Source organism: Mobula birostris, chromosome 10, assembly GCF_030028105.1.
Source record: "Mobula birostris isolate sMobBir1 chromosome 10, sMobBir1.hap1, whole genome shotgun sequence".
In the NCBI taxonomy this organism is placed as follows: domain Eukaryota; kingdom Metazoa; phylum Chordata; class Chondrichthyes; order Myliobatiformes; family Myliobatidae; genus Mobula; species Mobula birostris.
The window spans coordinates 98,812,460-98,827,569 of record NC_092379.1 but is presented as its reverse complement, the minus strand read 5'-3'; the positions used below and the strand labels follow the sequence as shown (position 1 = coordinate 98,827,569).

General features: G+C 39.5%; 1 protein-coding gene across 2 annotated transcripts; it reads left to right on the top strand.

Annotated features, from left to right (window-relative positions):
- The first annotated feature begins 1,051 nt into the window (after positions 1–1,051).
- Positions 1,052–14,772, top strand: mars2 (methionyl-tRNA synthetase 2, mitochondrial). Of its 2 annotated transcripts, none has more exons than XM_072270672.1 (3): positions 1,052–1,406; positions 9,410–9,720; positions 10,508–14,772. In XM_072270672.1, exons 1-3 carry the CDS (start codon positions 1,112–1,114, stop codon positions 11,705–11,707), a joined length of 1,806 nt encoding a protein of 601 aa, XP_072126773.1. In that variant the 5' UTR covers positions 1,052–1,111; the 3' UTR covers positions 11,708–14,772. The 2 variants fall into 2 exon arrangements, with proteins under 2 accessions (XP_072126773.1, XP_072126772.1); XM_072270671.1 differs by having other exon boundaries at positions 9,410–9,744.
- The last annotated feature ends 338 nt before the right edge of the window (positions 14,773–15,110 follow it).

Sequence of the window (15,110 nt, the reverse complement as noted above, 5' to 3'; positions counted from 1 at the left end):
CAATAACCTGACCGTACAGAAATTACCAGTTCTGAAATAAAGTTTCCATAAATTGTTGATTTCATTAAGTCTGGGAAAACCACTACATTGTTAGACAGAAGATTAAGTGTTATACCTCAAGATAAAGCTGACTGAGTATTAAAAGATTGCAGAAGGCCAGGAAGATTGGGATAGAGCTCTAAACTGAGAGCCCCTGGTCAGCCTTGTAGGGTGCAACGCAGTCACACAATCAACATTTGTGTCATCCATAAGGATCCTTTATGAACAGCAAACACTTGTAGATTAAGTTGGAAGTGCAAGTGAATCGTTGCATCCTAGACCAGTTTAGTTCCTTGAATGGTGGGCAAAAAGCACCAGTTTCAGAGAAATACCCTGAGGATAAGTGAAAGGAGCAATGTGGATGACACAAATGTTGCTGCTGCCAACCAACAGGCTGGTGAAGATAACTATAAGCAACACACATAAAAGTTGCTGGTGAATGCCACCAGCAACTTTTATGTGTGTTGCTTGAAATTCCAGCATCTGCAGATTTCCTCGTGTTTGTGAAGATAACTATAGTTGGGCTGTGGGCAGGAGGTGCAAATTGAGGAAGATTTACATTAGACCTGCCTCGTCACGCCAAAGAGGAAGTCAGTTTTCTGTGTGAAACATCAACACGATCATCCACCTCCTTCAACAATTTCCAGGACCACATTAACCTCCTTTTCCATCATTCCAATTACAATTCCCTCTTACAACTTCCTTGCTGAGTCGTTCTCTTTAGTACGAGCCAGCACAGTGATTATACTTCAATCAACATCACTAAAGTTCATGTTCTATTTGAGTCTCCCCTACATTAGAAACAATTGAGTTGCAAAACGCCAGATGACGGAAGGACAGGGTATAGAGATATTTGCAGTCTGCTTCACACCCAAATCGGCGCACACTGATCGCGACCCGGGCACTGGTCTTTTTGCGCATGCGCACACAGAGTGAGTCAATGGACGGCGATCCTCGTGCTGATTGGTTGTTGCTGCTAGTCATGCGCTTTCAAACCCAAAGTTAAATAAGGCGCAGGCGCCAAGTAACATGGCGTCTTAAGTGGTAACTGTGAGATTGATCGGTTTTTTGAATGTGGGGTTTCGTGTCGTTGTGTTTCTCCCGTCAGTTGACGTCTCAGGGGACCAGTCGGCTCCAGCCGGTGGTCAGGAATGGAGAGGTCATTAGATGCCGCCTGGTTCCGGGCTCGGCTTGCCAAGGCCGAGCCTGTTCTGGGCCGGCGGCAGAACCCAGTCCTCTCCTCATCACTACCCCCATTTTCTATGTGAATGCAAAACCTCATATCGGGCATCTGTACTCGGCGGTGCTGGCGGACGCTTTGTATCGTTTCAAGGTCCTATTGGGGGCAGAAGCAAAGTTTACAACAGGTATTGTATTAACATCAGAAAGTGCAGGAAATCCTCAGTGGGCCAGGCAGTAGTTGCAAAGAGAGAAGCAGTCAATTTATCAGCTCCAGATCCTTTCACTGGGAAGGCTGGGTATGTAAAAATCAGGAAAATCTAGGTCATTTGAAGTTGAATTTAATGTAGAAGCTTGGTATTTGTAGCGTATTTTACTGAAAAGACGAGTCCTAAAGTAGACTTCCAACGAGAAACGTTAACAGCTTCTTTCCTCCCACGGATGCTGCTCGACCCTCTGAGTTCGACCAGACAATTGTTTGTTTCAACAATTTTCAGCGTCTCAGCTGACTCTTGTCTCTCTTTGGAAAGATGAGCTACTGTGCCTTAAACTTAAGATTGGGCTTTGGAATAGTGTAAAAGGTAACATAGTGGTTGACGTAAGGTTTACAGCATGAGCGACGAGGGTTTAGTTCCCGTTACTATCTCGAAGGAGTCAGTACCTTTACCCCATGTTACTAAAGAAGGGTCTCAGCCTGAAATGTCGACAGTTTACTCTTGTCTGGTTCTGTGATTCTTCATCAAAACTGAGGAAGAGGGGAAACAAGTGAGTTTAGTTAGCAACAAAAGTTCCAAGTAAATTTATTATCAAAGTACATGTATGTCACTATCTACAACCCTGAGATTCGGTTTCTTCCAGGCATACTCAGAAAATCCTAAAAACATAATCAATGAATGACTGCACACAACAGGATGGAGAAAGAACCAATGTGCAAAAGACAAACTGCAAATACAAAAAAATAATAATAAACAATAAATATTGAGAACATGAGATGAAGAGTTCTTGAAAGTGAGTCCATAAGTTGTGGGAACAGTACGGTGATGGGACAAGTGGAGTTATCCCCACTGGTTCAAGAGACTCATGGTTGAGGGGTAATAACTGTTCCTGAACCTGGTGGTGTGGGTCCTGAGGCTCCTGTATCTCCTTCCTGATGGCAGCAGTGAGAAAAGAGCACGGCCAGGGTGGTGGGGGCTGCTTTCCTGTGACAGTACTCCATGTAGATGTGCTCATTGGTGAGGAGGGCTTTACCTGTGATGGACTAGGCTTTTTTTTTTTGTAGGATTTTCCATTTAAGGGCTTTTGTATTTCCATACCAGGCCATGCTGCAACCAGTCAATGTACTCTCCACCACAAATCTATAGAAGTTTGTCAAAGTTTTAGATGTCATACTGAATCTTCGCAAACTTCTAAGAAAGCAGAGGTGCTGCTGTGCTTTCTTTGTAATGGCACTTAAGTGCTGGGCCCAGGACAGATCCTCTGAAATGTTAACACTGAGGAATTTAAAATTACTGAGCCTCTCTAGTTTCACTCTCCTGAAATCAATAATCAGCTCCTTGGTCTTGCTGACATTGAGAGGTAGTTGTGACACCACTTGGCCAGGTGTTCTATATACAGACTTGGCCAATGACAGGTTAAATATGGCATTGGAGCTGTGCTTGGCCTCTCAGTCATAAAAATAGAGTGTGTAAAGTAGGGGACTAAGCACACAGCCATGTGGTTCTCTTGTGCTTGATGGAGATTGTGGAGCAGATGTTGCCAATCTGAACTGATGGGGTCTACAGTGTGGAAATTGAGGATCCAAGGCCAAAGTCTTCAAACTTGTGGATTAGTTTTGAGGGGATGATGGTATTGAATGCTGAGCTGCAGTTAATAAAGAACATCCTGATGTTTACATCTCAGATTGATTGAGACCAAATGGGTTAAGAGAAGTATACAAAGTTGCAGTTAGAAGAGTATCACAGACAAGAGATAGAAGAGTATCACAGACAAGAGAAAATCTGCAAGTGCTGGAAATCCAAGCAGCACAGGCAAAATGCAGGAGGAACTCAAAGTCAAGCAGCATCTGAAGGGTCTCGGCTTGAAATGTCGACTGTACTCTTTTCCATAGCTGCTGCCTGGCCTGCTGAGTTCCTCCAGCATTTTGTGTGTTAGAAGAGTATTGTGCATTTATTGTCTGTTGTTAAAGTGAGGCCATGGTGATGAGAAAAATGGCTATTTCTAACACAGACAGAAAGAATTTGCTCTTTCTGACTCAGCTTCTGTTTTTATTTGATTTCCGGCATCAGCAGTATTTTGATTTTCTTTAAACAGGTAGAATTTTACTCAGTAGCTTGTCATGGATACCACCTCACCTGAATATTAATGGCATTTTCTGCTTTTTAACTCTATAATTATCACCTACAGGGTGCAATATTAAATAGAGATATAAAGCATAACCAAAATGAGACTGACTTTGGGTTGCTTGACTTGTAATATATTCAAATATGTTCCTGTTTTAAAAGACTTTGCCAAGGTGATGTGAGTGTCAGAAATTGAGAATTGATTTTAAAAAATACAGTTCCTGCCATTGGAAGGTGCTGTGGGAGTGGAATTGATTTTTGAGTTGTCACATTAGCTGAGATATATTACAAAGCTTGTCTTTCATATTGTTCATACAGATCAAATCATTGCACAGTGCATTGAGGAACAAGATAAAACAGTAACAATACAGAATAAAGTATAGCAGCTACAGTGAAAGTGCAGTGCAGGTATACAATAAGGAATTATTTAATAGTCCCAAACAGTGGTTTCAAAGCTATCCTTGAGTCGGTAGTGTATGCTTTCAGGCTTTTGTATCTTTTGCCGGATGGGAGGGCAGAAGAGAGATGTCTGGGATGGGTGGGGACTTTGATTATGCTGGCTACTTAACTGATGCATCAAGAAAGGGCAGGCTTGTTGCCATGACGTGCTGAGCTGTCCTCCAGTTTCTTGCAGTCATGCATAACGGTTATCTTGGGAGGAGAGAGAAGCAGCGCGTGTGCAGCCCTCCAGTGAAAAATGATATCGTATCCGTTAAGTAGGGGCCGTGGACAATTCTGATCTGATGGAGATGGATGTGAAAGCACAGAGGAACATCTGGAAAAATTTCTGAAACGCTCGCTCGCTGCTGTTGTTACTGCGTGGTTGGGAATCTTTCAGAGGGAAGGCCTCAAAATCCCCAGCTTTGCCTGCTGTTGGCGACCGAGAAGGAGGTTGAATTGTTCGGACAGAGATCGCGCTCAGTACTTGGTGTCGGAGAGCTGATCAGAGCTCGAAGTTTTTGGATGACTCAGAGTTGGACTGTGGTCGGGTATAGCAGGGAGAGTTTTTCTTCCTTCTCCCTGTCTGCGTGAGATGTGGGACATTTGAGAGACTTTGAACTTTTACTGTGCTCATGGACTTCTTTATCAAGTTATGGTATTGTTGCACTGTTGTAACTATATGTTATAATTATGTGTTTTGTTAGTTTTTTTTCAGTCTTGGTCTGTCCTGTGTTTTGTGATATCACACCGGAGGAATATTGTATCATTTCTTAATGCATGCATTACTAAATGACAATAAAAGAGGACTGCATGTCTTCATAATCTAAAATACCAAGCTGTCATTCATTCAGATAGGGCGTTTTCTATGGTGCTCCGTTAAAAATTAAGGATCGATGAGAATAAACCAAATTTCTGTAGTTTTCTGCGAAAGAAGATGTTTTGATGTACATTCTTCTCTGTGGCATTTATGTGATTGGACCAGGGCAGGATATTGGTGATGTTGCACTCCTAGGAACTTGTAAGTTCTCAAATCTATCAACTTCAACGCTGTTGATGTAAACAGGAGCATGTGCATCACCTTCCTTTTCAAAGTCAATTACAAGCTTTTTTGTTTTGCTGAACATGGAGGAAAGTATTGTTGTCATGGTACCATGTTACCAAGCTCTTACTTTATTCCTGAACTCTAACTCATCATTGTTTGAGATACAGCCCACAACGCTGATATTATCTGCAAACTTGTAGATGGAGTTCAAGCAGAATATAGCTATGCTGTTATGAGTGTACAGGAGGTAACGTAGGGAGCTGTGGACGCAACCTCGTGGAGCACTGGTGTGTAGAATAATTGTCCGAGGTGAGTAATAGCTGTGCCTTTTCAATGCTGAAACAATGAGGTGTTAGAGAGTGTGTCACGTACAACCCAGCTGGTTTCCAATGTTCTTGCAAGCACGATATTTTTGTTATGTAGCTGATTTAGATGTGTTTGTGGTTAGCACTTTAGTGATAGGTTTAGTTCTGGTGATTCCATTGAATGTGATGAATACGATGTTACACTGCCTCATTTTCCAGATGGTCAGTTTGTAACATTGTTCAATGTAACTTTATATGAAACTGCTGCTGTAAGTGAAACGGGTTCAATGCAACGAGCAGAGTTGTAGAAGAGAATGGTAGTAGATTTTCTGAGGAGAGTCGCTCAGGAAAATCTCAACTCAAAATGCCTTGTTTTTATGTTTTAGGCACACGCAGTGCTAATTCAATACAATTTCAGTAGTTAAAAATTATGTAGTGTACTTAAATAATAGACATCGTTCTATAGAATTACATTTGCAATGGGAATGCATTTCTACAGATTAAGACCATCAAACACCTTTGCTATGGCAAAGTAGTTTGCATCAGTAATCTAAAAGCTTTTAAGGATAGAAACCCCAAGCACTAGAAATTAAAAGTTAAAGACTGATCCTCTGGTAAATAAAACACTCCAAATACTGATTGAAAACAAATATGCCTTTGTGTTTGCTTTGATAAGTAGCGTAATAGCCAGGCTAGTGTCTTCCTTGATTTCTGTCAGTGACGGAAAATATTTTGGCTGAAGATGGCTGATGCTGGTTGGATACAACTCATTAAAGTAGATCTATGGTCTGTAGGGACTGATTACTGCTTGTAACAGGCAGGGATTGGTGAGTAAATGCTGCTTTTTGATATGGTGACACTTTGTCATCATTGCTGATTGATTTGCCATTTGTCATGTTTCATAGTACTGAAACTTAAACGAAAAGCAGTGGATGTTGGAAACCTGGAAGAAATCAGAAAATGCTTGATGTACTTGGTAGGCCAAGCTGTACTTGTGGAAAGAATTGATATTAGTTTATTATTTATATGTACCAGGATACAGTGGAAAAACTTGTCTTGCATGCTGTTCATACATAAGAAGCAGGAGTAGGCCATCCAGCCCACCGAGCCTGCCCTGCCATTCAATAAGATCATGGCTGATCTGTCCGTAAACTCAGCTCCCATCTACCTGCCTTTTCCTCATAACCCTTACTATGTAAAAACCTATCTAACTGTTTCGTAAATATATTTAGTGAGGAAGCCTCAACTGCTTCCCTGGGCAGAGAATTCCACAGATTCACCATTCTCTGGGAAAAACAGTTTCTCCTCATCTCCATCCTAAATCTTCTCCCCCGAATCTTGAGGCAATGTCCCCTAGTTCTAGTCTCACCTACCAATGGAAACAACTTTCCTACTTCTATCTTATCTGTCCATTTCAAAATTTTGTATAAGATCCCCTGTCATTCTTCTGAACTCCAGAGAGTATAGTCCCAGATGACTCAATCTCTCCTCATAGGTTAACCCCTTCATCCCTGGTTCCATACATGTCACAGCTCAATGCAATGTGTAATGATCTTACAAGGTAAGCCAATAACAATGCAGAATAATTTATAACAGTGACAGAGAAGTGCAGTGCAGGTAAACAAGGTGCAAGATCATAATGAGGTAGATTGAGCCCAATTTATTGTACTTGGGAACTATTTAATAGTCTTATAACAGCAGGGTAGAATCTGTCCTTGAGCCTGTGTTGTGTGCTTTCAGGCTTTTGTGTCTTCTGCCGGATGGAAGAAGTGAGAAGAGAGAATGTCTGAGGTACATGGTGACTTTGATTATGCTGGCTGCTTTTCTAATACAGTGAGAAGTATAGACAGAGTCTATAGAGGGGTTTCTGAGATGTGCCGAGCTGTGTCCACTATTCTCTGCAGTTTCTGGCCATGTGCAGAGCAATTGTCATGCTACTTTCTTGGTTCATCAATTAAAAGTTGATAAGGATCAGTGCGGTCAGGCCAAATTTCTTTAGCTTCCTGAGAAGTAGAGGTGTTTCTGTGCATTCTTGGCCACCATGTTAACGTGGTTGGACCAGGGCAAAGTATTGGTAATGTTCACTCCTTGGAGCTTGAAACACTTAACTCTTATCAACCTCAACACCATTATTGATGCAGATGCACTAACCCAAGGAAGGAGGGCAATCTGTAGTTCTTTTGTTGATGGTGGAAAGGTTGTTGTCGTGACATCATTTTATCCACCTCTTTTTCTGTACTCCATTGTTGTATGAGAATCTGGCCATGCAATCATCAGTATACAGGGAGCGGAGTAGGGGACTGAGAATGCAACCTTTTGGGGCACTGGTGTTTAGACTAATTGTGGCAGAGGTGTTGCTGCCTATCCTTATTGTGGTCTAATGCTCAGGAAGTCAAAGATCCATTTGCAGAGGGGGGTGTTGACTCCCAGGGCATGGAGTTTACTGATGAGTTTGCTTAGAATTATATTATTAATGGTGAATCTGTGGTCAATAAACAATAGGCTAACAAGTAATTTTACTGCCCAAATGCTCCAGAGATGAGGTACGGCCAAGAAGATGCTAGTCAGAGACCTGTTTCAGCAGTGGGTTGATAAGGTCTAGGATGCTGGAGTTAATACATGCCATGACCAAACTCTCCAAGCACTTCATGATGCTAAATGTCAGCCATTGAGCGGTAGTCATTTGGGCATATTATCTTGTTTTCGTAGATAGGAACCACAGATGGAAACAGGGAAGTTAGAACGGTCTGCAAGTACTTCCATCAGCTGATCTGCACAAGATCTAAAGGCACGTTTAGGGACATTATAAGGATCAGATACTTTCTGTGGGTTTACTATCCAGAAGACTGATCTTGCATTTGCAAAAGTATCTGTGGGTTCAGGTGCACTGGAGGCTGTTCAGATGGGTAGTGGCATACCCATTTCCTTCTGTTCAAAATGTGTACAGAATTCATTAACCTTATTATGAAGGGAGGTGCTGTTGTTGGCAATGCTGCACAACTTTGTTTTGTAGCCTGTTATAGTATGTAAGCCCTGCCACAAATGATGGCTGGTCTGGAACTCTATTTTGATTTTGGACTGGTACTGTCTTAGCATCCTTGATAGCTTTATAGAGTTCGTATCTCTATTTCATGTAAAGATCAGGGTCACCTGATTTGAATGCTGCAGATCTGGATGACTTTAAGGAGTGGATTTCCTGGTCCATTCATTGCTTTTGGTTTGGGAAACACACATCACCTCTTTGGTACATAGTCCTCAACACAATTAGATTATGAGGACACGCAGTCCTCTTTTATTGTCATTTAGTAATGCATGCAGTAAGAAATGATACAATGTTCCTTCAGAATGATATCACAGAAACACAAGACAAACCAAGACTGAAAAACCGACAAAAACTACATAATTATAACATATAGTTACAACAGTGCAAAGCAATACCGTAATTTGACGAAGAACAGACCATGGGCACAATAAAAAAAAAAAAAAGGTCTCAAAGCCTCTTGAAAGTCCCATCATCTCACGCAGACGGTAGAAGGAAGAAAAAAAAAACTCTGCCATGAACCTCCAGTGCCGCAAACTTGCCGATGCAGCACCCTGGAAGCACCCGACCACAGCCGGCTTGAGTCCGTCCGAAAACTTCGAGCCTCTGACACGGAACACTGAGCATTATCTCTGCCGAGTGCTTCGACCCCGGCCCCAGCAATAGGCAAAGCCGAGGATTTGGGACCTTCCCTTCCAGCGATTCTTGATCACACAGTAGTAGGGGCAGCGAAGCGGGCATTTCAGAATTGTTGATAAAGTCAGTGACGGTAGTGATGCTGAAATGATCATTGCTTCAGATCAGGCGTACTGAGTGTTTTCAATATTTTTATTTTTTGTGTAGAACACCTTGGCTAAAATTAAATGTTCTGCAATTGTGTCTTTTAAAAATCCATCATCATTTACCCTAGAGCATCTGTGTTACTGCAGTCAACTAAGCCATGAGTGCTTTCTCATTTAATCAAAGTATTTGTATATTTCTTGTCAGATTCTGTTGCATGACTCAGCTGTTTCATTTGTTTCAGGAACAGATGAGCATGGCCTGAAGATTCAACAAGCTGCAGACGCTGCAGCTAAGAGCCCATTGGATTTCTGTACAAGTATATCCGAGGAGTTCAAGAAATTGTTCAATAAGTCCCTAGTTTCATATACAGATTATATTCGAACTACAGAGGAGCGTCACAAAACCGCTGTCCAACATTTTTGGCGTGCTTTGCATGAAAACGGTTACCTTTACCAAGCAACTTATGAGGGATGGTACTCCACTCCAGATGAGACTTTCTTTTCTGATTCACAAGTTTTGGAAAGAAAAGATGCACATGGAAATATTATTAAGGTATCTTTGGAAAGTGGTCACAAGGTAATTCTGTGCTTCACATTGGGGAGTTTAAATCTACCATTAACAATATTGATCAGAAACATTAGATGGGATTAGTGCATTGAATTAATTTTGAAAATGAAAAGGAGCAATACACTCGTTCATTATGCTGCTTTATATAGTATCCTGATTTTCCTTAGTGGAGAGATTCATTTGCTTTGCCATGAAAATAGAAAATTCTAGTAATACTTTGGTTAAACAGCACATATGGAGAACTGTAATGTTTCAGATGATTGCTGTTTTATCAGCTTGCTGGTAATATTGCATTGACCTGTAACATTAACTGTTTCTCTTTCCATATATTCTGCCTGACCGGCAATGTAATTTCACCATTTTGCATTTTTATTTTGAATTCCCCCCAGCCACAGTATTTTGTTCACTTTAGTGTTAATTAAAGATTGAAAGAAAATTGTGTTTCTTTATCTCTTAACTTTTAGCTTCACAATGTGATGTGACTTGTACAGCAAGACTGCTGAAAGTGACCTTCTGTCTCTAACTTCTCAACAACCTATGGTATCTTGATTCAACTTCAAAAGATCAACTGCTGTATCAAGATATTGTCAGTATCCCATTTGACACTGAGTCATACTTGATAATAGCTTAACTTTTTTTAGTAATTCTCACTTTGGTAAGTGTACTGTACTTCACAATAAGTACCTACTAATTGCATTCTGGCTTTCACGTAGAGAAAAGTGATGCTTTGACTGTACATTGGATTATTCTAAATTTTATTTTTAACCTACAGGTAGAATGGACTAAAGAAGAAAATTACATGTTCAAGCTATCTGAATTTAAACCAAAGTTATTAACATGGTTAAAGAAGAATCCACAAGTAATTCTGCCTGAAAAATTCTATCGTTTTGTTCTTCATTGGCTAGAGGAAGACATTCCAGATATATCAGTATCACGCCAAAGAAGCCGTTTGAAGTGGGGCATTCCAGTTCCTGGAGATCCAACACAAACAATTTATGTATGGTTAGATGCTTTAGTTAATTACTTGACTGTAGCAGGTTATCCAGAGGTTCAAGATCTGCCTGCCATGCATCATTTTATTGGAAAAGATATTCTCAAATTCCATGCTGTTTATTGGCCTGCTTTCCTAATGGCAGCTGGCTTGCCGTTACCAAAACAAATCTATGTTCATTCTCATTGGACAGTCAATGGTCAGAAGATGTCCAAGAGCCTTGGAAATGTTGTTGATCCCACAGAAAGATCTTCGGTATACACTGTTGACGGCTTCAGATATTTTTTGCTGCGGCAAGGTGTGCCAGATGCAGACTGTGACTATTATGATAATAAGGTGGTGAAAGTTCTAAATGCAGAGCTTGCAGATGCTTTAGGAGGCCTCCTTAACCGTTGTACAAGTAAAAGCATGAATCCTGATCAAATCTACTCAACATTTTCAAACCACTGTTTTCCTGAGGGGCATACAGAGGACTACAGTCCTCTGATGAGCAGAGCAACAGCTGAAGATTACAAAATGATTAAGTTGGTTGAACAACTGCCTTTGAATGTTAAGGTCTGCTTCGAAAATCTACAAATTTATAAGGCCTTGGAAGCCATTAATTTATGTGTCCGATTAACCAATGGCTTTTTCCATAGACACATACCCTGGAAGCTTGACCGTAAAATTGCTGAGGAGCGTTGCTGGCTGGAAACAGTACTTCACGTCACTTTCGAGTGTCTCCGTGTCTATGGGATTTTATTGCAGCCGGTGATCCCAACAATTGCAGATCAGCTGCTTTCACGGCTGGCTATTGGCCCGCATGAGCGAGACTGGGGTCATTTGAACTTTTTGGCCAGATACCATAATGATGTATGCATTTTTGAAGGAAGAAAATTGGGGCCTGATACAGGACCTCTGTTTAGTAGATTAGAGAGAATGGATAAAACACCAAGCAAAGTACAAGGCAGTCGGAAGAAGATAAACAACAATCTGAAGTGAACTTGAAACACTAAATCTCCCAGACTCTTAGTGAATGATGAATCCTGAAAATGCTGTATATATAGATATTGAGCAGTAATTAAATAGTGTAAATATTGTAATATAATTTCTAGTATGAGATGTTTTATACATTTGCCAACTATAGTATATTTTTTCCTCCTATTTTTAGGTAAGGCATCAGATCTGACCCAAAATATTTGTGAACATGGGTTTGTGACTATTCACCACAAGCTGCATGAAACTGGCCTGTAATGATTCATCTTTAAAATGTTGGGTGTTTTTGTCAGTCTAATATAATTCTGTATATATTGAAAACACCTTTTATGTCTCTGCTATTCTTACTTTTTAACCATCCACAGCAATGGTATGTTTTTGTAGAGTTCAGTATATTTTATGAGCCTGATTTGTACTCCTTGGTTAGCATGCAGGTTATTTTGTGTATGGTCTTGTGTCAGAACAGTGCATGAATTGTATAATTTAAAAAAAAAAAAAATTACCTTTTTCCCTTTCTTGATTTCCTTGTTATTGTCTAGCACTTGCAGGTTGTTGTTCAAATAGAGGTGGTTGACCCTGTCTTTTACCCTGCCAGCTTAGTATGGTTCACACAAAAACTGATCTGCTTCAGAGATGCATTCTCACCCTTAGCAATGATACAGCATTTTGATAGAATTGAATTGACTTTATTACCTACATCCTTCATATACATGAGGAATAAAAATCTTTACATTACATCTGTCTAAATGTGCAATTTATAGTAATTTATAAATAGTATGTACAACAGGATGGTCACTGAACAGAAATACAGTTGTGTCAGTATGAATAATCAGCATCATTGTGTCATGTTGTATGATGTGGGCAGCCATGGTCTTGCATCAGTCTTTAATCTGCTTATTCTTTTTCTATCAATGCTCTGATTGTTTTTGACAATTTTTTTTTCTACAGCAGTGATTTGCCATTGCCGCCTTCTGGGGATGGGGGGCAGTGTCTTTATAGGACAGGTGACCCAGCCATTATCAATACTCTTCTGAGATTGCCTGCCTGGTGTCAATACTCGCATAACCAGGACTTATGATACGCTTCAGCTGTTCATACAACCATTCACCACCTGCTCCCATGGCATCAGGTGACCTGGTTGTGGGGCTGGGTAGGTGTTACGCCTTGCCAAAGGGTGACCTGCAGGCTAGCAGAGGGAAGGAGCATCTTACCCCTCCTTTGTTAGAGACGCATCTCCACCTTGCCACCCATTATCGCTATAATCCTGTTCTCATTTTGCCAGTTTTAACAAACTTGCTATGATACATAAAACAAAGTGGAACAAAATAAAGCTGGGCATTCTTTCAAGGAATACACAATATTAAATTTTGAATGCCCCAGTGCAGGGTTTCAACCCAAAATATAGGCAATTACTTTCCTCCAACAGATATGGATGCTGAATTCCTCCAACAGATTATTTGTTGCTCCAGATTTCAGCATATGCACTCTTATTTAGGATGGTCATTCTATAGTCAAATTGTAAATTGGAGATAATTGAAGTTCATTAACAAGAAGCACAGTTACAGATAGTGTCTGCTAGTCATTCTTGTAGTTAATATAACATGGAAGAAGATCCATAACTGGAGCTGATGAGAGGTGAAAACATAGGCCCCTTTTTTTTGTGATATGCTGAATCAATGTTTAATAGTTTAAGCATTTATTATTTATATTTTTGAACCTATTGAATTGTAATAAGATATTTGAAAACTGCAAATTGGCTTTTGAAAGACTGCTGCTAATACTTTACCTTTTAAGTGCTCTTAATCTGCCCATCATTGATATTTTGGATTAATGACCTTTTCAACAAACATTGAGCTAGGATCTGGATTGGATGTGAACACATTAGTACCATTGTACTGCCATTGTAAACCATTGTCCATATAACAATTTTATTTTGTACTTGACAAAGCCTTTTTTTTCTTTGATTCTTATATCTATGAATATTGTGCTACTGAAGTAGTCTCATTCAGCCCAAGTAGCAGAACTAGTTTGTGATCTCCAAGAATATGAATTGTTGATTCGGGTTTTTTTTTTACTTTAAATGTGGAATTCTTATTTTTCTTTTTTTGTAATTTTTTATTGAAGTTCATCACAAACAAACATTTCCATAAGATGTATTTCAGATACTGTATATGATACATATCATATTTGTCACAAATCTCCACATAATATTTATCTGGGGTATACTTGTAGAAGGGAGAGGAAAGAAAGAACAATTGAAAGAAGAAAACTATGTATAAAGTAGGGAGTGATTTATTTATTTATTATTTTACAACATTCATTGACTTGTGAGAATAAAATCAGGCCTATGAGATGTTATGTAGTTAAACCATTTTTCCCAGTATGAATCAAATCGTTCCAACTTAATAACAGATGCTGTTATGTTCTCGATTTTGTAAATGTCCATTGTAGTTTCCATCCATACATATTAAGTTGGGCTCTCCTGTGATAACCATTTCCTGGTAAGGGTCTTTACCAGCCACCAGCAGTATATTCATTAAATATTTATCTCTTTTCAACCATTCTTGATGTGTATATACCCAAAATATATGGTCTTACTCTCTAAGGGTATTTTACATTTAAAGATATCTTGTAGGGCATTATGTATCCCATTCCAATAGTCTTTGATAATGGGGCACTCCCAGAAAATATGATAATAGAATTCTTATTTTTTGAATTGTTTTCATATTTTCAATAGTAGGTCTGGTTGTGTTTCTCAAAATTCATTTATGAGGCCACTAAAAGATCTAAATGTTATCATGCTGTAATTAGTGGTTCCAATGATTAAACTTACTAATTTAAAAATACGAAGGGAAAATAATAAACCATCTGCCTGTGCACTTGGGTGAAGATTCTGTATATTGTACCAGTATAATTCCAATCCCATATTCTACATTTTGCTTTTCAGATTTCAAGTCTTCATCTTTGAATTGCTTCAAGGTGACTGTTCACTACTCTAGAAGGCAGTGGTCCATAAACTAATAGTTGGCATTGTGAGGATGTTACTTGAATTATGAATCTTATCTATTTGTACAAGAAATAAAGATCTATTATGAATGTAAGGTGTCATTAAGATTGTGGCTGGATTTTTGAACCAATGAAAAGGTGATTGGAAGGGTTCAGGGAAACTGCATCATAAAGAGTCATACAATATTTTTTTAAAAAATTCCCTTTGGCTCACCATGCCTATCTGTAATAATCTCAGATTTGTATGCCTTGATCATGTCATCTCTCAGCTGCCTTTGTTCCAGAGAAAATAGATCAAGTCTATCTAATCTCTCCTTATATCTCAAGTCTAGTAATACAGCCAACATTTTTGTGAAACTTTTCTGCACCCTCTCTAGTATAATCATATTTTTCTTTGAGTGTG

Excerpts from the sequence above, each read along its gene's own strand:
- mars2 (XM_072270671.1), top strand. The coding sequence starts at position 1,112 with ATGTGGGGTTTCGTGTCGTTGTGTTTCTCCCGTCAGTTGACGTCTCAG. Across the intron at positions 1,407-9,409 it reads AGAAGCAAAGTTTACAACAG|GAACAGATGAGCATGGCCTG; the intron begins GTATTGTATTAA and ends CATTTGTTTCAG. Across the intron at positions 9,745-10,507 it reads CTTTGGAAAGTGGTCACAAG|GTAGAATGGACTAAAGAAGA; the intron begins GTAATTCTGTGC and ends TTTAACCTACAG.